General features: G+C 45.6%; 1 protein-coding gene across 4 annotated transcripts in view; it reads left to right on the forward strand.

The window, feature by feature from the left end:
• The window catches only part of BORCS5 (BLOC-1 related complex subunit 5), a 68,607-nt gene extending 52,779 nt beyond the window's left edge, over window positions 1-15,828 (forward strand). For all 4 annotated transcript variants that reach the window (XM_074357955.1, XM_010946438.3, XM_074357954.1 and 1 more), the window contains one exon: window positions 15,175-15,828. In XM_074357955.1, coding sequence (XP_074214056.1) covers window positions 15,175-15,405 — 231 coding nt within the window. In that variant the 3' untranslated portion in view covers window positions 15,406-15,828. The remainder of the gene's footprint in view (window positions 1-15,174) is intronic.
• Window positions 15,829-20,855: the final 5,027 nt, after the last annotated feature.

Consider the following 20,855-nt stretch of genomic DNA (forward strand, 5'->3'; position numbering starts at 1 on the left):
TTTTAATAAACTTATCAAATGATACTGTTGCCATTCTCCATTACCTGGGATTTGGGCACCACTGGTCCAGAGTAGTTTTCCAAAGTAACTTCTATAAAACTAGCTCCATGTAAAGAAGGTTAGACTTTTTGCATGTTTCATCACCACCCTTGGAAAGTCCCAGTGCCTATTACCTTATTAAAAGTTCGTAGGTATCTTGCAGTAAAGAAAATCAGCACTTTTCAAACTTAAAACCCTTAACTTCTATTAAGAAGTAGAGTAGAAGGTAACTTCTATTAACATGCTATAGAGGCAGTGTCTTTTAGAGCACTCTGAGGGAAATGCTTTTGTAGACGTAAGACCTTACCATTTGGACTGTGCTAGAAATTAACTGTGACAGTAACTCTCAGAAGATTTTAGAGTAAGTCAACTTTTTAATGCTTCTTGTCTTCTTTTTGTAAAGTCTTCTACTAGTTTAGGATAAAGTGTGGTGCAGAAAGCTGCAGTGACTAGCTCATTGTCAAGGGCCGGGTAGAGTGTCTTGTAGCTGATAGTACTAGACAGAGCTCCTCATTATCCCACGTCTTCCAGACTCCCGAGCAGTGTTTCTTGGCCCTGAATGCATTAGAATCACCTGGGAATTTTTTCCTCCAATATATATGATGGAAAATTTTACACACACACTGTGAACCTTCCAGTGCTCATTGCCTGGCTAGTAGACATCAACTTGTGAACACTCTTGTTTCAGCCACACCCCCACTCAACTCCCTGCCACCTCCCAACTGGTCTGTTTTTCAGGTCTAATCTCAGGCATATCATTTCATTTATAAATATTTAAGTATGCGTTTTTAAAATGAAGGACTTAAAAAAATCTTTTTAATTTGAGTTACTTTCAGACTTAGAGAAAAGTCACAAAAATAATTCAGAGTTCCTATAAACCACTCCCACAGCTTCCTCTACAGTGAGCATCTTAGAAAACTTTAGCACCATGACAAAACCGGGAAATTAACATTGGTACAATACTGTTTACTAAACGGAGACTGTATTTGAATTTCACCAGTTTTCCACGAACAAAAGACTCCTTTTGAAAAACACAGCCCCAGTGCGTTATAATACCTAAAACACTTAGCAATAATGCCTTCATTCATTCAGTATAGCTGAGGTGCTTTTAAGAAAAATCACTCTAAACCAATTGGGTAGAAACCTTTGAAGGGCTGTGAGAAGGGAAGGAAGGAAGCCGGGCACTGGTGTTTGTGAGTGCTCCAGGAGGGTCTCACCTGTGGCCGGGGGTGAGAACCAGTGCTGTGCAGCATTCATTTAAAACAAACTGAGTTTAAAATTCTGCTTGAGGAGCCTTGGGATTCACTCTGAGTAGGCAGTGGTGAGCCAGGACCGCCGCCCAGCAGAGAACAGCATTCACTGTACGGGTGGTGCCCCGGCAGTTCTCTCAGGGCCGAGGAGGTGAGCGCCGTTCAGGGTCTTCCCTGGGGGCTCGTCAGCCCCGTGGGTGCGTGCTGGCAAGCCCCTGAAACATGCACATCCATCTGCGCTCAAACCTAAGGGTTGAAATTAGTCACTTCCAAGTGAATAAAGCAGAGGATGTCGTTTTGATCGAATACCAGCTCTCTGATATTATTCCAGATGTTTCCTGGAAATTTGGTTCCAAGTGTGAGGAAGTAACATAATGCTGTGTGTTAAAGTCAGGGAACTTACTAAGCATGGAGAATGTGTGTTAGTGGAGGCAGAACCCAGACCGGCCAGACACCCAGAAAGTTGCATTGCTTGTGATCACTTAGGTTTGGATCAAAGGGAAATGTGGCTATAACCGTTTCTGATTCCGAGAGGAGAAAATCAAGGAGTTAGCTAAGCTTTCCTCTTGCTGACTTGGAATGATGCTCGTGAATGAAGAGTTACGTTGTGTAAATTTGTGTGTAAGAGGGTGGCAGACCCTTAGCGTGAGGTCCTCTAAAGGTTACAGAGGAACGTGGCCTGGTCCCTGCTCGCTGAGCACTTAGTCTAGGTGAGGGACACAGAAGAGTAAGGTGACAGGAAGGCGCTGTTGATGGAGACTGCTCGATGGTAATTAATAACGAAAGTTTCATGAGAGTTAAAGACCGGGAGACCCTGGAGCAGGTGAGGTGGAAGCTCGGTCTTAAAGGAAAACCAAGATTTGGGAAATGAATGGACAGAAAGAGGAGCGCATGCTGGCTGGGGAAACAGCTGACAGGCTTAGAAGGACATTAACTTTGGGGCTTCAGGGGACAGGGAAGAAACTAAACTTGTTCCAAGAAATCTCTATTAAGAACCACAGATGTTGGAAAGAACTCAGAGACCGTCTGGTCCAGTGCCTTCCTTATGTAGACGCAGAAATGGAAGCCTGTTAGAGAAAGTAAGCCATTCGTCTGTGGTCAGGGAGTCAGACAGCGGCTGAGATTACAGAATTCGAAGTGGAGCAAGATCAGAGAAGGTTATAGGGGGTTTTCGGCAGGTGGTAAGTTTGAACATGCTTACGGGTTGAGGGGGAGAGAAGAAGACGGAAGATGAATGATAGAAGGGATTCGGAGAGCGAGGTCTCCCAGGCAGCCAGAGAGGGGGTTTGGCCTGAGAAAACAGGGAGGATCTAGGCGGGGTTTTAAAAAGACAACCCCTGGCACAGATCAGTCACCCGCGGGGAGCCTGTATACTCTCTCTGAAGGATGGGGGAGGTCATTTGTTGAGAGTGACCGCTGGGTGGTGGTGTAGTTGTGAGCCCAGGCAGTCACTGAGGGCTCAGCCAGTGGGGGAAAACTTGGCCTTACATTTGTGGGCAGTTCTGCATAGTGGTTCTGACTGTGAAGTCCAGAGCCTCATTGCCTGAGTTCAGACCCTGGCACTGCCTCTAATGAGTTGTGTGACGTTGAGCAAGTTACTTAATTCTTCTAAGCCTGAGTCTCCTCTTCTAGGATCGTAGTCCACCTCAGAAGGGTCCTCGGGAGGGTTACGTGAGTTACTAGACGTATAAAGTGTAGGGCCCTGTCTGCCGCACAGTAAACGCCATGGTGTCAGCTCTGGTTGTTGTTTGAAATGTGAACAGTGACTAAAAGAGGAAAGCCTGACCCTACTGCTGTGAATTGGCCCGTGTGAAGTTTGAGACCAGTAACAGCCTAAATGTTGGCTCATTTTAAGCTCTCCTCTCAACAACCCAAGAAGAGAAAGAACCAAATGGAGGCAAGACATAATTTTTAGCCCAGTCTGGTTTTCTGCAAGCCTTGTATGATTTCTTCTGTGCCACAGATATGTACCTGCTGGAATTTTTGCAGTTGATGTAACCGTTTATTCTGCTCCATGAAGAACACACTGGTACCTGGGGAACTTGGGTCATGAGAAATGTGAAGATGGCACATGATGTGTCCTTGGCTTCTGGCCTGTGGATGCGTCACACGTCTTACCACTTCGGTGATTTCCATGATACCTCATCATCTAGTTAAGGATTCAAGTTGGCAGGCAGACGCTTTCAGTTTTTGGTTACCTCTGTCTCTGATACTGGGGTTACTGGAAGGTAAAGGAGAAAATCACGTGCATCCTCCTAATGCAGGGGCTTTCCCCAGGGCCGGGGGCGGTGGGGAGGAAGGCAGGTGGCAGATACACAGCCCCAGGAAGACACAGTTGAGACATTTGGAGTGGCTCTTGTCGCTGACTTGGGTCATGTTGCTGCCTCTGGTTGCTGTCAGTGGGCAGATACGTTCATGGTTTAGAATACATTCTTAGTGAAGATGAAGCCACTAGGTTAATTTTGTTACAGTTTCGAGGTGCTCCCTTAAAGGCCTTGAGACCAAATCCGTGGGTGATTCTGGTAGCCTCTCTCTGTTTCATTATTAGACGTGTTGATAAGTGAGTGTGCTGTTTTAGCATAAACCTATACGAAGCTTTGAAGGGAGGTTCAGATGGACACAGAAGAGTTACAGTCCCTGCAAAGCTACATGAAATGTGGAACTATAAAGAGACCCCCAGGTTTCTCTGATTCAGCCCTTTCATTGCACAAATAAACCAAGGGCCCCTGAGTTTATTTGGGATTTGCCCACGGGTTTTCTCCGTGTTAATGACTAAGGTGATAGACAGTGAATCCTGACTGCTCGTCCTCATTCCTGCTTTACCTTGCTGCTTACGTTCTCCTTCTGTGGGATCTTATCATTGTGTTTTTATCCTTACTCATGCAGTAGGCTGTCAACTAGTGTTGGAAGGAGCGAGTGATTGTTCATGGGCCTGCACGCAGAATTGGACAGGGATCTCTTTCAGGCGACAATACTGTAATGTTTAAGACCCAGCTGGAGCCATTTTCTAAGTATTTGACCTGACTTCCTGGACCATGTTTCCTCCGATGGGGCTGTGGGAGAGGCTGACCAAGGTTAAACGGGCTTCCCACAGTTTGCACAGAGAACCAGCGTCTGAGCCCACATTAGCGATTGTTCTGAGACCCTTCAGTGAGAAGCTGGGTTCTTGTGAACCGTTGGCCAGGTGAGGCTGTTACCCTTTGTCTGCCGCCTTGAACTGAATCTCCTTTAAATGACAACATTGTTAGATTCCTGATGCTGCTTTTAAACATGCCCTGGCATTGGTCACTGCTGGCTTGACCTCAAATTATAAAATGGGTTGGGAGCGTTTGTTTAAAACTACAAATTTTGACCAGAGCAACTGAGATGTTGGGTTGCTTTTTGCCAAAATACCGAGGGCAAAGCATTTCAGGAACGTTTTGTGTTTCCTTTCTATCTTACAAGTTACTTTGGTGTGAATTTGAGGTTGAGCCCTGAGAACATAATTAGAGTTGTTCCCCCTTCTTGTCCTTTCTGCAGTCTTTCTTTTCTATAAGAAATACGACTGGTCCCTTGAGTGGCAGGAAGTACAGATGGGGGATTGGGCTTATTCTGGGCTGTCTGGCTGTAAGGTACGCCATTGCAGTACTTCCTCGGGCCTGGCCCCACACTTCCTTTTCACCAGCACTGTCCTGCCAAAAGGCAGAAATCCTGGAAGGGGGCCCGATCGAGTTTATTATTTGCCTGTGGGAAATGTAGGCTTGTGATTTTTTGGCAAAGCATGAGCAAAACCCAATTATTCATCTGCCTTGAGATTTACCTCCATCCGGACTCTCGATACTGATACATGGGCCTTTGGGAGCAGCAGCCCCGTTTCCCTGCAGTGTGCTGCCCTAGACGTGCCCCTGGACAGCTGGCGCTGCCAGCGCTCCCAGTACTGGCCGCAGGTGCCAGGTACTGGAGACCCGTCCCACTCCCTCCCCAGCTCATCTCCAAGTCTGCTGGGGTGGGCGACGTCAGAGGCCCCTCCAGCCACCCCTCTTGTGAGGAAAGCCGGAGGAACTGCGGTCTGTAAGCCAGAGGGTCAGCAGTAATAAGGACACATGGGTTCCAGAGCTGAAAGTAGGGCTGGGAAAAGACATTCCTGTCCTGTGTCTCTTTCAGTGAAGAAAAACTGGGAATGTCAGCACATTGGAATGTTGCTGCAGTGCTTAGCACGTGTCTGACACATCGTAGACATTTAATAAATGCTTATTAAATGAATAACAATATAGTCTTCAGTTATGTCAATATCTTGTTTGTACTGATGGATAAGCTTTCTTACTCTATTAGAGAAAATAAAGCTTATGAGACTTCTATTAGGTAGGGTAGGCTAGTTGGCAGCTATAAATAGACTTAAAAATGTGTAATGGCTCAAATGCAACAGAAGTTTATTTCTTGCTCATGTTCAAGGTGGGTGTTTCTGGTTAGCAGGTGACTCTTCCACTGAGTTCAGGGATTCAGGCTCCTCCTGTTTTGGGGCCCCGCCAGATCCAAAGACCACATTGCTGATAGGATCCAGTTGGCAGAAAGGGAAAGAGTGGAACAGCACAGGTGGGAGGTTCCCTGGTCCAGACCTGTAAATGTCGCACACCACTTTGGCTAGAACTCAGTCACATGGCCACAGCTAACTCCAAAGGAGGCTGGGCAGTGTAGTCTGTGTGTGTGCCCTGGATGATACTAAATTTTGATCTACATTTTGAACATCTGTGTCATCTTTGAACTTACATTCCTAAAATGCATCTTGAGCCCAACTTTGAAATTCACAAGGGTTGGCACAAGGTTCCATGGTAAATTTCACTTGATTAGGTCCTCCCTTCAATGAATGCCAAGTGATATTAAGCAAACACTTTTAAGCTTTTAACGTTAAGTGAAAAACCCAGTACGTGACGTTATATAGTCAGTATGACTTCAACTATGTTAAATATCTTTTTAAAAAGAAGGAAACCTGACAGCTGTGGTTGCCCTTTAGTGATGAGATGGCCTGTGGTGTTTGTTTTTAGCCTAGTTCATTCTGTTTTCCTGTATTTTATAAATCTCTATCTTGAACATACATTTTTTTCCCAACTTGGCATAACTCTGATCTTTTTTCTCATAGTGTACGAACCTTATTAGGGTTCTGTCTCCCTGGCTGCAGCTTTTGGACTCAGTGAGATAAGAAATATGCCTTTCACAACGTTGTATGCGTGTGCCTTTACGTGTCCACTTCATTTATGAGTTCATTCACCTCCAAGCCAGGCTCTGCCCTAGGTGTTAAGGATATATCACTGCTCAAAACAGACAGAATCCCTTCCTCATAGGCCTTACATTCCACTGGGGAAACAGAGAGGCAATAAACAAGGTGGAAAAAGTAAAATATATAGCATGTAAAACCAATGCTAAGAATAAAAATATAAAGCAACAAAAGGGATGTGAAATGCTAGTGAGGTGGAAATTTTGGGCAGGGTAGGCCAGAAAGGCCTCACTAGAATTAAGAACTTAAAAAAATTTTTTTTATTTATTATAGTCAGTTTACAATGTTGTGTTAGTTTCTGGTGTACAGCATAGTGATTCACTTATACATATATATATTCCTTTTCATATTCTTTTTCATTATAAGCTATTACAAAGTATTGACTATAGTTCCCTGCGGCACACAGTAGGACCTTGCTGTTCATCTGTTATATATATAGTAGTGTGTATCTGCAAATCCCGAGCTCCCAGTTTATCCCTCCACACCCCTCACCCTTTTAAAATAAAGATCTCCTGTCTAGTACAGAGCGAGCCAGGAGACTCATCCTTAAAATTCCATCCATACCTAAAATTTAACAAAAATTTTTTTGACCAAGTGACAGTCACGGGACGCAAGGTCCTATTCATTGACAAGTCTGTTGTTCTCACACTTATCTGGATGTTCTGAACTGGAGACGCATTTGCTCTCTCTGTTGTTACCTGGGAGGACACTTATGATCTGTACTCCCTTTAAAAACATCTCTCATTCTTGCAGGTCTCAAGGATTCCCAAAGGATTTCTCCAGAAAGTGTCCCTAGAGCTTGAGGCAACAGTTCACTTCTTTCTGCCAGTGTTGCCGGGCTGTACTTCAGTCTTGGGAGAGATTAGCTGCCATCCGGCATTACTCCCCAGTTCTCATTCTGCACATGAGCAGAGAGCTTCTCACTGCCTGGGGTCTTACCAAACCATTACTAGAGGGAAGTTAAGGTGACAGCCAGCCTGCAGCCCAGAGCAAATGGGATCATGCAGGTGTAAGTCCTCTGCGGGATGAAAGGAGCTGTGTAAGTGAAAGGATTCTTTTAGGGAGTAAAAGTCATTTCTTTTTTCTTTTTTTTTTTTTTAAAGTCATTTCTTTCAAAGGCAGCAAGGCCAACAAGGAGGTGATGGCGAGATGTTGCCGTGGAAGTGTGAGCGTTGGTGGTGCAGCCGCAATGTAGATTCTGTAATGACTTCCTCCGGTGGCCTGGCGGCCCTCGGCCGTTTTCTTTCACCCTTGCTGAGACCTGGGCCCTCTGTATTCACTTACCTGCCTTTCCATCTTGTAGGTCATGGTTGTATTCTGCAAAATCCGCTAACTCCAGACCTCTCTCTCTGCAGGTTGGCTGTCACCTTAGCTTTGTGCATGAGCAGTGCTAGTGGTGGTCTGCGTGCCCTTAGACAGTGAAGGCGCTCCCTCTGCTCAGGTGCGCCTGCTCCTGCTCCATGCCTCCCGTGCGCTTCCTCCTGCTGCAGTCCTCTCCCATCTCTGCCTGATGTGCGCCATCCCCAGCCGCATATGCCCCCAGCCTACACCAGCGCACTCCTGGTTTCCCCGTCAGAGGCTCTCCTGCCGCCTTCTCCCCTGTGCTCAGGGAATGGTTGCTGGGTGAATGTGTGTGACGAAATTGAGTTGTCACTTCAGCCGTCTTGCATGGGTTAATGACACAGGCCTCGCAGCTCTCGACCAGGCCCTCGCATGTCAGGAGAGCTCACCTGGCTGTGGTTAGGAGCATAGACTCTGGTGTCCCCTGAGATACACCAAATGGTTATGCTGGTATCATCACCATCGTCACCATCACACTGGGTGTCTCTGGTTCTTTCTGCAGCACAGGGTGGAGCACTTTAACTGTAAAATATTTACCTCCCCACCACCTCCAAAGTCTGTTCTCTCCTCCGAGTCGGAAAAGGGGTTATATTCATGGCTAATTTGGGTGTGTAAATGAGCGAATTACAGAGCACGTAATGAACCCAGTTTAGTATTGTTTGTTAGCTTAGCTTAGGTTTTGAATGTGTCACTAGGTCCTACAGACTGACTTTTATTCCCCTTTAACCCTGGACCTTGGGAAGGGTTACTGGTGTTGCTCCCAGATTTTCGTCCCTGTCCCCTCCTCCATCCACCAGCACCTCTCCTTCAGCTCTGCTCTCCCGCAGTAGGAGTTGTGATGGCTAATAAGTAGTAACTAATAATTAACGAGACAGCTGTCATTTTTCATTTGTTAGCCATGTGCCCGGTCTTGCATAGGCATCTTGCAGATATTATCATCTACTTCAGACAGATGCAGAAACCACGGTTCAGAGGCCTGCAAGGAGGCCTCGAGGTCACACGGTTGTTGGGCGGTGGGGCGGAGGCTCAGATCCAGCTCTCAGACCCACACTTGAGACCCCAGAGCGCTTTCCCTGTTTCTTTCTCCAGCCCCTCTCCTTGTTTGTACCTGATACTCACTTCACCCCACAGTCCTGCCCCCACGCTCCTTTACGATGCTCCCTTCACGGTGTCACAGGACACTTTTATATTTCAAATGCGATCCTTAGAGGATGCAGCCGCACTTAGGACACTAACCCTGAAGACCCCACGTTTACACCTTGAAAATGCCAGGATCTGCCTACTTTGAGGCTAACTTTTCCACATTCCCAATTGATCACTTTTTTGAGAACGGGGTTTTAACCAATATCTCAGAGGACGGTGGTAGCCAGGAAGGCAGACAGAGAGCAGCACAGGCAGGGAGCTGGACCCCGGGCTGGGGCCGCCCCCTCCCACTTGGGAGGGCCGCAGGGACTTCTCAGGGAGGCAGAAGACCTCGGGTGTCTGTGTGCCCTGAACTGGTAGCTTTCATGGAGTCCAGGGGAAGTCTCACGGGCAGAGAGGTGGGATTCCTGCCCTTGAGCTTTGATTGTTACCCTGTCTCTTTCTTTTCCTGTTTTGCTGCCTCTCAGTGTCACTTTCTAGCACTTTGGAACGGGGAGGCGGGAATCTGCCTGACTTTAATGTATTTAGTTTTGGGAACCGCTTAAAGGTTTTGAGATGGCTTTTCTCCCTTCCTGCCCAGACATAAGGCCTCTGAGAGTAAGAATGCATGCGGGGAAGCTAGACACGCCATAAAATAATTAATTACTGGGACAAAGTGATGCAATGCAAATTCCTGAGATCCTGGTATCTCTTCATTCTCTTGAAGACCCAGCTAGAATTTGTTCCTTTGCTGAGACACTTAGATACATTGTTTGAACAAAGGAAACAGGGTCACTTTAGAATGTCCATTATGTGGTAATCCGTGCCATTCAGCCTGTGGTGTAATTAATGAGAACCCTGGCGACAGTCTGTCCATTGTGGGTCCCCTGCGCAACAGGATGTGGCAGACTAATGGGGAGCTGGAGAAGGCTGACGTAATTCCAGAAGGACCCAGAAACAGCGCAGTTTCAGCTGCAGGTCTAGGCCCACCTGAGCAGGTTCCTAGTCCCGGCGGGCACAGAGACATTTGTTTGACTCGACTTTGCCATTTGATTTTGACATCAGTTCGCGATAGACTCTTGTTTTCCTTATGCAGAAATGGTGTCTTGAGGAACTGTTTTAAGATCATGGTTTTGACACAGTTATAATTCGTTTGACAAGGTAGAGGTAGCTGTGGAAAAGGAAGTGTCACTGGCTGTCTCTCCTTGCCGGGACAGCTGACAGCAGTGTGGTGGCCCTTGGAGTCAGAAGATCTGGAGTCCAGTCCTGGCTCTGACATCTGACAGTACCTGCTGTGTGGACCGAGGTGAACTGCCGAGCCGCTCTGGCGTGGCCTGCCACTGGAAAGTGAGGGAGTGGGACTGAAGGATCTCTGAGGACCCTTGCTGCACTGAAATTCCCTGTTCTAAAGCCCCCTCTGTGAAGTCAAGGATTGTGAAATGCTTATACAAGTGAAATGTCAGAGTACAAAGTGTACAAACAGACTTGCCAGTGAAAATGTCATTCAAGTTTATCTGCTAACAAATAGTTTATTCCCTTTGGTCTCCTCTTAGCTTTTGTTTTGTGGTTCATGTTATGTCTGGCAACTTGTTCTTTTTGTTATTTAAAAAAAAAGAAATGGTGGTGGTTAAATTAGAAACAGAAATGTTCTCTCACCCTACTGGAAAACTCTAAAAATGGCCATTTTAACTTATCTGTCAGGATTTCAAAAAGGTACTGAACACATGGCTCAACCTGGTAGGTAGTTAATTGAAATGAATTGAGATCTGAATTAATTAGCTGTGTAGGAAAAATAGGCAGGGATGAGGCATAAAAGCATGAGTTTGAATTCTGCCTTCACTGCTGCTACTGGCTAAGTGACCCTGGACACGTATTCTGATCTCTGACTCCCTGATTCTGCAGCTCTAGGGGGAGAATGGTATGTTCCCTGTAGGACTGTTGTGAGGAATTGATCATGTATGTATAGTACATAGTACAGTGCCTAACAATTAATACTCAATGGATTGTAGTTGTAACTGTTATACGTTACTTTATTACATTAACTTAAATAACTAGGGAATTACTAACTATTACATACAGTGTTCCACCTTCCCAGTCATCCTGATAAGATGGATGTCAGTAACTAAAAGAAACAGTCCCGTTAGTATGGATTTCGGTTTTTGCTTTTGGTAGACCACGTGGACTGAGATTTGCCACAGACTGATTTCTCCTCTTGTCTGATTTAGAGATCAGCGGTGTGGTAAGAGAACAGACGGCAAGAGTGTACTCTTACAAGCTGTTGTCGCAGGCTCTTGACTCCAGAAACAGTGCCACTTGAGAATGTCCAGTGCGTGGTAGTTGGTGTCATTAATGAAAACATCTGCCCATTGTTTGTCCATTGTGCAAGAGAGGGGCATCCCGGAGAAGATTCCCACTGAGAGCTCCCAGATCCTCTGTGGGAGTGACAACCTGGAGGAGGGTCAGAAGCCAGAAAACAAGAGTTGACCCGGCAGAGTTTTTGCCACAGCCTCACATCCCCTAGCTGATCTCCTGCAAGGCTTTCCCCTGGGCTCCTAGCCTATTTTTAGGGGCTCCTCACTGATCCTCTCTCCCCAACTTTTCTTTTTAATAAATTCAGTTGATATTCAGCTGATCAGTTGGAGGCTCCCTTTCCTGGGAAGGATCTTAATTCTCCTTTTAAAGATCTTAAAGTCAGATTTTCTTTAGAAACTCATTTAATTTTAATGAGGCAGAGGCCCAGGTCAGTTCTCCTGAAAAGATCCCAAATTTGGATTTTTTCTTAATACTGAATTGTAGGAGTACCTTATACATTCCGGCTGTCTCTCTTATCAGATATGTGTATATACAGAATATCTTCTCTTAGTCTGTGGCTTGCCTGATCAATTTAATGATGTCTTTCAAAGAGAAATTTTAAATTTTGATAAAGATCAGTTTAACCATTTTTTGTTTTATGGTTAGTGGTTTTTGGACCCATCTAAGAAATCATTGTCTATCCCCAAGGTAGCACAGGTTTTTCTCCAATATTTTCTTCTAAAAGTTTTATAGTTTTGTCTTCTGTGTTTAGATCTGTGATCCATTTCATGCTAACTTTTGTGTATGAGGTGAGGTGTAGGGGTCCAGGGGTTTTTTCCTCCTGTATAGATATCTAGTTGTTCTAGCACAAACAGTTGAAAACCTTTCTTTTCCTCATGAATTACCTTGGAAACTTCATAAAAAAAAAAAAAAAAACCAATTGGCCACATATGTTAGGATCTATTTCTACACTCTGTTCAATTTCATTGATCTGTATATGTCTGTCTCTATGCCAGTACCACTATCAACTATCTTGATTACTGTAGCTTTATATTAAGTCTTGAAATCAAGTACTATAAGTCTTCAAACTTTGTTCTTTTTTAGAATTCTTTGACCATTCTGTTTCCTTAGAATCAGCTTATCAAATCCCTATCCAAAAAAAGTCTTCTAGAGTTTTGATTTAGATTGCAAATGAATCTATAAATGAATTTGGCAAGAACTGACATCTTAATAATATTGAATCTTCTAATCCACGAACATGGTATACTTCTCCATTTTTTTGAGATCCCCTTTAGTTTTTCACAGCAGTTTTGTAATATCAGTGTTCAGGCCTTATACATATGTTGTTGACATTTTTGCTGAGCTTTTTATATTGATACCGTTGTAAATTTTATATTTTTTATTCCATTATCCAGTTGTTCATTGCAAGTATGTAGAAATACAGTTAATTTTTGAATATTGACTGTGTGTCTTGTAACCTTGCTAAATTCACTTGTTAGTTTTTGATTCTAGGAGTCGTTAAGATTTTCTAGATACACTGTCGTATCATCTGCAGATTAAGACCCTTTTATTTATTCCTTTCTGTTTCCTAAGCCTTTTATTTCCTTTGGCTGACTTGTTGCACTGGCTAGGACCTGTAGTACAACGTTGAATAGAAGTGGTAAGAGTGGGCATCTTTGCCTTGTTCCTGATCTTAGGGAAGAAAAGTGTCTTTCACCACTTACTCTGATGTTACCTGTTGGTTTTTCATAGATGCCCGTTGTCGTATTGAGGAAGTTTCCTTCTGTCCCTAATTTGCTGAGATTTTTCATAATTGAATTTGTTGAATCCTTTTTTTGCATCTTTTGAAATGATTATATGATTTTTAACCTTTATTATACTGAAATGACAAATTACATTGATTTCCAGATGCTGACAAAGCTTGCATCCTTGAGATAAATTTCATTTGGTAATGGCATATTACCTTTTTTGTATATTACTGGATTTGGTTTGCTCATATTTTGGATCTGTTGCTGGTAGTGGACCAACCACATAAGGTATTTGGAACGAGTTTGAGCCCATTCTACAGATGTCTAATGTCTTAGTAAAGCGTGCGCTTACGCCTATAAATAATCTCAGCTCCCTTTCCCCTGCCCTTTGAAATGTGCTGCCACCAAAGTCAGTATATGAATATATGAGGCAAGGCTTGAAGTATGAGATTAAGGGTAAACGGTGAGTTCCTTGAGGGCAGGGACTTTATCACATCCAGTCTGTCAGTGTAAGATTAAATCCAGCTGGCGTTACAGAGCCCCTCAATTACACTGGCTTATTCAGGATGGACACTTCCTCTTCTCTCCCAGGCCTGGTACGACTCTCCCCTGGAAAAGTCCTCATGGCCCCAGACTTCGCGTTCACTGCTCTGCCAACCCAAAGATTGTGACCTTAGTAATCCTCATGGTCTGAGGGGGCTGCACCTGCATTTCAGCTGCAGCGGAGGGGCGGGGGAGGGGGGGCATGCCAGCTAACTTGTAAGGAAGCAGCCCAGAAGCTGCCACGAGAGACTTGCGCGTGTACTTAGTCACATGGTCACAGCAAGGCCAGGATTTTGAGGCAAGAGTTGTGAGGAATAAACAGTCATTCTCTGTCTGTTGTAAACTCTAAGAGTTTCTTCATTTAAATGATTTTTCTGGAAGTTCCTGAAACAAAGTTATTTGCAACATACCTCCTGGGCCTCAGTTTCCTGGAAGAGTAAAGTCACATTAACAGGAAGTCCTGTCATGGTACACAGTAAGCCGTGCGGGGGCGGAGTTTGGGTTCTCGGTGTCTGTACCCCTGGGGCCTCGCGTGATGCGTGGCACACGATAGTACTTAGTAAATTGTTGACTGTATTGTATGTTTGCTTTCTTGTTAGACTCTTTGTGCCAAAATAGAAATAGGAAAGGGGACGGTGTTCCCGATGGTCAAAACGGTGAGATTCAGAATTGCGTTGGATACTGACATTGCCTAAAGTCCTGTCAGATACGCTAGAATAAGTCTGTACCTGGGGTTCATGTGTTCAAAACGTGAGGAATAGACGTTACGCATTTTATTACAGGTGTTAAAGTCTGCACCAAATTGAGACTTTCCCTGCAGCATTCAGAAAGAATGGGAAGAGACTTAAAAGGTGGTAACTTTTGTGTCATGTGATTTCATATTCTTTAACATCCTACCATGTCCCAGCTAAAATTCATGTGCCAGTAATGGTACACTCTCTCAGTTAAGAAATACAGGAGAAGGAAGATGTTGCCTCAGGTTTATTTAACTGCGGGGAGGGTTTACGAAGCGGTCCTCACAGTTTGCCTTGAATGGTACAGAACTGACTTGGTTGACATCTGTGGTCCTGGCAGGGAGCGCTGCCCCCTCCATGCAGCTTCCGCGGAGTGACTGCAGCCACGGGGAGGAGGGAGGGATGAAGCGGCCCCCAGCTGAGTCCCGAGCTGGCGTATATTAGCATGGTTACCCCACTGCATCCTCACAACCACCCTGCAAGCCCGGAGTCAGTCCCTGAGTCTTGCAGATGAAAAGCCTGAGACAGAAAGTATAAGTCTGAGCAACTCAGTGGCTGAGCCTGTCTGATTTCCAAGCACAGGATTCATTCCTGTAGAGGGAGAGCTAGGAATCCCAGGGTCTCAACAGGCAGTAAGTGTCTCATGCTCCCAACACACAGGGCTGACGTCCTCTTAGTCTCCCTCGCGGCTGGTTCTGGGGCAGCACTTGGTGAAGCTGTGTTTGAGGAGGTTTTCATCCCCGGTGCTTCCTGGAAAGCTGGTGGCCCCCACGTGGCCTGTGCTCATCCCCCATCCTGGCGAGAGGACCTGTTTCAACTGGATTGCCTGTGTCTCGCTTCCTTCCCTTCTGCAGATGGATCTGTCTGTAGAAACTCTCTTTAGCTTCATGCAAGAGCGCCAGAAAAGATACGCCAAGTACGCGGAGCAGATCCAGAAGGTCAACGAGATGTCAGCCATCCTGCGCCGCATCCAGATGGGCATCGACCAGACGGTGCCGCTGCTGGAGCGGCTCAACAGCTTGCTGCCCGAGGCCGAGCGCCTGGAGCCCTTCAGCATGAAGCCCGACCGCGAGCTCCGGCTGTAGCGCGCGTGCGCTCGGGCCGGCGCCGCCAGGTCCCCGGGACACTGGGACCAAAGTCCCAGGAGGTGACCAAGGCCGTTGGATCGCTGGTGCTCCCCGAGGAGGCGGGACACAGCCCTGCTGCCCTGGACACGGCTTTTCCCTCTGCAGAGCCAACCAGCCAAACCCACGCTCAGTGCTCACCGGAGTTGGAAGGTTTGAACTTTTGGGAATTCTGTACAGAACTCTGCCTTGGGAAGTATTTTTATTTTGTTTAGGTTTTTTTTTTTAATTGACACTGTATATTATCTAGTCTAGCTTGTGGATTGAAAAGAAGAGAAAGGGAGAGATATTTTAAGAAGCTCTGTATCCTTGATGCCGACGTGGTGTTTTTCTCAGAAGGCTGTCTGGGTTGTGGGCTAGAACATAAAGAACGAGTGTAACCCAGGTCCGTGTGTTGTGTCTCCATCGCATCAGGCCCTCTCTGGGGCACCTCCTGCGCTGGCGAGACACTGGCATTGTTCTCATGTCAGCTTAGGGTGTCCCTCCTGTGTCATCATCGGAAACTGAAGGCTCCCTTTCTGCACCCTCGTGGGGTTCATCTCCCACTGATAACTGGTTTCCTTGATGCAGACAGAGGCTTGGTTTCCTCTTGCTCCATCAGCGCTGGCAGGACTCCAGTTTTTGTGGGCAGGTCTCAGCATTTGCTTTACTAGCTTCACAAACTCTTGGTGCAGTCAGGCGCCCACAGCAGAGCAGGGCACGGGCACCCGCAGGTGTTCACGGAGCCCCCGTGACGTGCCAGCTGTGGTGCCGGGATACCGAAGGGCTGTGTGTGGTCCCTGCCCTTCTTTTCTGCAGAGGAAAAACTGAACGTGCTGCTGAATTTCTGTGGGGGTTTAGGAAACAAAGCGCTTTGAGTGACCACAGAAGTCGCAGTGCAGCGCTGTGCGCATCCTAAAGGTTCTGATGGAAGAAAAGACTGCAAGGAAATGGGTGGCCGGCAAACCGAGACCAGGAGCTGGGGAGAAAGGGAGGTCACTGGGGCCAGGACATCATGCTGGTCTCCAAGGGGGCCCCCCCCTTTATTCTCCAAACCTGTGAGGTATCCCACTTAATTTAGCATCTCTCAGGTCAACTTTATCTGATTCTAATCTCAGGTTTTAATCAGACAATATCTTGTAAAGTTCTCAGAACCCAGAATAAAATGTAGGACATAAAACAGCTGGATGAAGGCAGAAATATGAAATTCTAAGCTTAATGGAAAAATAATTTTTTAATATTCAGACGTAGGCAAAATAATCAACAGCTTCTGGGATTTTCTAAGGACCAAAGAAGTATCAAGATTGCTCATTCCATCTGAGCTGTAAAGACAAACTGGAAACCAGAGCCAAGGGAAGAGGCCAAGGCTGCATGGGACCTGATGCCTCCTTGCCCATTAGGAAGTCGGTAGAACATCCGGCCCAAGGAGTTCAAGTGGCCTGAGGGAGCCGTGGAGGAGTCTGGTGTGGGGAGCTAGACCTTTAAAGTCTGATGTGCCCCACTGGGGAAAGAAGCTCATCTTTATAATGACAAGCTTCTTGTTTGATGGTCAGGATTTGAGTGGGGCTTAAACCACTTCTAGAGCAATTCATTAGGGAGTACAAATCAAGGAAGATGTTGTGTAACTTTAGAAACCTGTTAAATAGCTAAGGCTATGCTAGGAAATGTCACGGAGGGGAAGGCAGCAGCATTTACTGAATAATGCATCTTCCCCCCTCCTCTGTGCAGTCCTCTTTCATGTATTAAATTTCCACATAATTGCAGATCTGGTTCTGGACTGTGTTCTAATCTTTCTCTCCATACTGTTTCATGCTGTTTTTTGTTCATTTTTAATCACTGTTTAATATTATAATTTCACACTACATTTTAATATCTGATATGGCTGGACTAGGTCCCCGCCTTCTCCAATTACTGTTTCTTCCTAATTTCATGTTTTTCACTTCAAACTGGCAGAAGAGTTGAAAAAGAAATTACAAGGCATTCTCATATTCTCTTCACCTCGACTGACAGAAGGAGGCATTTTTAAGCCCTCACCGTCATTGTCTTTGTTTGAATTCCTGGAGCAGACAGAACCCAGCTTTGAACACAGACTTGCTTGTAGCTTTCAAAGAAGGAAGGGCTGGTTGTCTCCAGAGCTGTAAAAACAGCTCTGGGACCAGGTTCCATTACCCTCAGTGCACTTAATAGGACTTACAAATAAAAGCACATAACAAAGTGACACACAGACTAAGCCGACGAGGACAGAGCTTTCTCACTGTGTTGCCGCAGTGGATGGTCTGGACGTGGCAGAAAGGTGACCCAAGCATTGTCCGCAGAAGTTCTCCGCCAGCCAGCTCTCCCTCCAGTTCTTTTCCTTCTTATAAAGAAGTTAGACAAAATGTGGTGTTCGATGTGGGTCCTAAGTGGAGAGGCTACTTGCTATTGGGTAGAAGCAGAGACGTGAACAATAGGCAAATTTTGATAGGTTTTGAAATAATTCTAGTTAATGTATTTATGGTGTGTGGTGGTTTTACAGTGTTGTCAGCTTTGGCTAGGCTGAAGTACATTTCCCAGAATTCCTTTCCCTGTTCCTTTTTGGTGAGAGTTGGCCACAGAGAATTTTGTGTGAGATTTCAGTGGAAGTAAGGCAATATCCATGCGTATTCGATGGAGGCCACCGTAGGTCAGGCCCTGTTGCATCTCGTGTGCTTTCACGGATCTGTTGGGCCTTTGGTGTGTGGGCAGCAGCCGAGCCAGCAGCTCCTCCAGCTCTACAGAACTGTGCCTTCAGCGTTTCCACATCCCAGGCCGGGTGTGAGCACTGGCTTCTCCTCCAGGTCATCTGCAGCAGAGAGGATGAGGGCTTAAAGGGCGGAGGCCAGCGTGGGTTCTGGTGGGAGGCAGATGCTGGTTCCAGCTTGTTGCTTCAGGTGTCCTGCTCTCCCCCACCGCCCACCCGTCCCCCACTGCCCCCCCAGCTGCTTTCCCAGCCACCTGCCCAGCAGTGAAGAAGAAACAGTGAGCCAGGACTCTTACCAGCTCCCGTAATTAACTGCTTAAGGTAAGTCTCATTTGACAACTTCCTTCTTCCACATCATTCCTTCCTGGTGGTTCTCCTCTGATTGGACCCTGACTGGTAATGTTTCACTTTTCCCTCCTCGATATTTTACTTTCTCTGATTGATTCTGGAAATCTGAGTGATTTGCTGTTTCAAGAGGTGGTAATGCTGGGCGCTCTAGGTGTCCCAGGGCTGAGGCGGCAGCCGGGAGCCGTTGAAGAGCCCTGACTGGAGGTTTCCACCCGCCCAGAGCACGAGCTGGTCTGGATGGGCTCTCGCACCCCCTCCCCCAGCTCTCAGCTCCCAGGCCTGCAGTTCTGATACGTCACCCTTAGCAACGGCGAGGGGCATCTTTCCCTGTTGTGTCCGAGCAGTGACCGTAGGTCTTGGTAGGGGCTTTCAATTCTGAGTTCCCAAGGGAGAGCTGCTTCGTTTTGTTAATTATGAATCAGACAGGTGTTCAGTGGCTCCCTTCTTTTAAGGACCTGTTTTGCTATCAGTCAAGTCATCTGTATTTATGGGCCCCATCAGACAGGCCTCTGGACTTCTGCCTCCTGTTGCACTAGTTGAAGTGGAAGGTCAGTAGGAGGGCCTTCGCTCCTTGTGTTTCGTGCATATAAATTTACCATAAATGAATTCTGGGGTTAAGAGCAAGTGGTAGATTTCATGAGCACCTTTATAATTATTTTACAGGTTTCACGTCTTTGTTTCCTCTCAAAGTTTTATCATTCTTAGTAACTTATGTTCTCTGCCAGAGTGACTATTTGATGGAATGAGTTTTGAGGACTCTACACCCTGAGAGGTAGAAGTGCCCTCAAGAGATGAGTTTGGTTTGTTTGTTTTTTTTTTTTTTTTTTTTGGTGAAGTATTCTCAAGGTATTTCTTTGCTTTCTTCTCTGATATATGAAAAAGGTATGTTACAGATATTATAAACATGCTGTTTCCAAGGTTACAGAAACTAATGGCCCTGGGGGGCTCTGTGCACCACTCGTTCTTTTGGGTTGATTTATAGAACTTACTGAGCTTTGGCATTCCCCGTAGCAAGTCCCAAGGAAAACCCGGAATCTTCAGTAATGAGAGCTGTGATCAACCAAGGGACTGAAATCTTGCCTTGTTTTGTTTACACCTCAGCCAAGCCCAGAGGTGTAGTCCTCACAGGACATCACTTAACATGTTGATACTAAAGATGGAAGGATAGAGTGAAGGGAAATTTTTTCTTGTGGAATTCTTAGGTGTAAATTTTTTTAATTGTGAGAGAAATAATTTTGCTTTTCTTTCCCCTACCCTAACTTTGTAAGTACCTCAGAGGTGTCACCGTTGTCCACTGGTTTATAATAAGTGACACTGAATTTCTTACGCACACACCAGGCATGTGCCTTCCATTCAGAAGTCACAGAGGGGAAGGGTAACCAAATAATTATTGACCTGCTTCAAACCAGAAAGTTAAGTTTTTTGGCAACTAAATCTGGTTGCTTACTAGTAAAACCAAGATCTCAGGTGTGAGCTGGGGGGGTGTGTGTGTGTCCATTACTCTCAGAAATTTGTTCAGGGTTGTCAGTGTCAACATAAGACATGATGGAATTTGCCAGTGATTCGATTAATTTTCTTCACCAATCAAGGCCTATTCCTCCTGCTACCTTTTATTAAATAGTGAAGCATGATTTATGCTAAAAGCTTTTGTGAACCAAGTACTTTTAATTCATCTTTGGAACTGTCATAATTTCCGACCAGAGAACCCAGGCCACAGCTGAACTAACCCTCTCCCAGTTGCCCTGTCTGCCTGTGACATGGCTCCTCCAAGGTCACATTCTGCATTTCCTATGGGAATGCATTTTGAACTAACTATAGTGTGATAGCCAGAACTGAAGGAATGAAACTTCTGTTTTTATATAAACCCAGTTTGATAACAATGCATATAAAGTTCAACAATATGATTGACATGTGAACATCTTGCAAGATGGTGCTGTAATTCTCCAGTTGATTTTGGAACTTTTTAAAGATATAATAACCAAGTATAATTTTGCTGTACAAGGATGAACGGGCCCCACAGGATGCTAGAAATAACTTACTTTTCCCTCTTCCACTGATAGAGGCAGAAGAGCAATATACGGAGAAAAAAGTACCTAGGCATAAATTTTGTTCACTAGACCTAAAACATTTCTGTTTAGTGTCAGAAAACAAACAAAAAAAACCAAAACAAACAAAAAACCACCTCAGAGAGGAGTGTGTAAGAAAACACATGAGTGACGGCTCTGAGGATAACAAGTTCTTGTCTGCTAGTCCCAGTACATAGGCCTGCCCTTCCCGTCTACACCTTCCCCGTCCCCCCTTTGCCTAAGCCCTGCTCTGATGCTGTCAGACCCAAACTAGTCCGTCCACACCAGCCAGCCGCTGC

Source organism: Camelus bactrianus, chromosome 34, assembly GCF_048773025.1.
Source record: "Camelus bactrianus isolate YW-2024 breed Bactrian camel chromosome 34, ASM4877302v1, whole genome shotgun sequence".
Taxonomy (NCBI): domain Eukaryota; kingdom Metazoa; phylum Chordata; class Mammalia; order Artiodactyla; family Camelidae; genus Camelus; species Camelus bactrianus.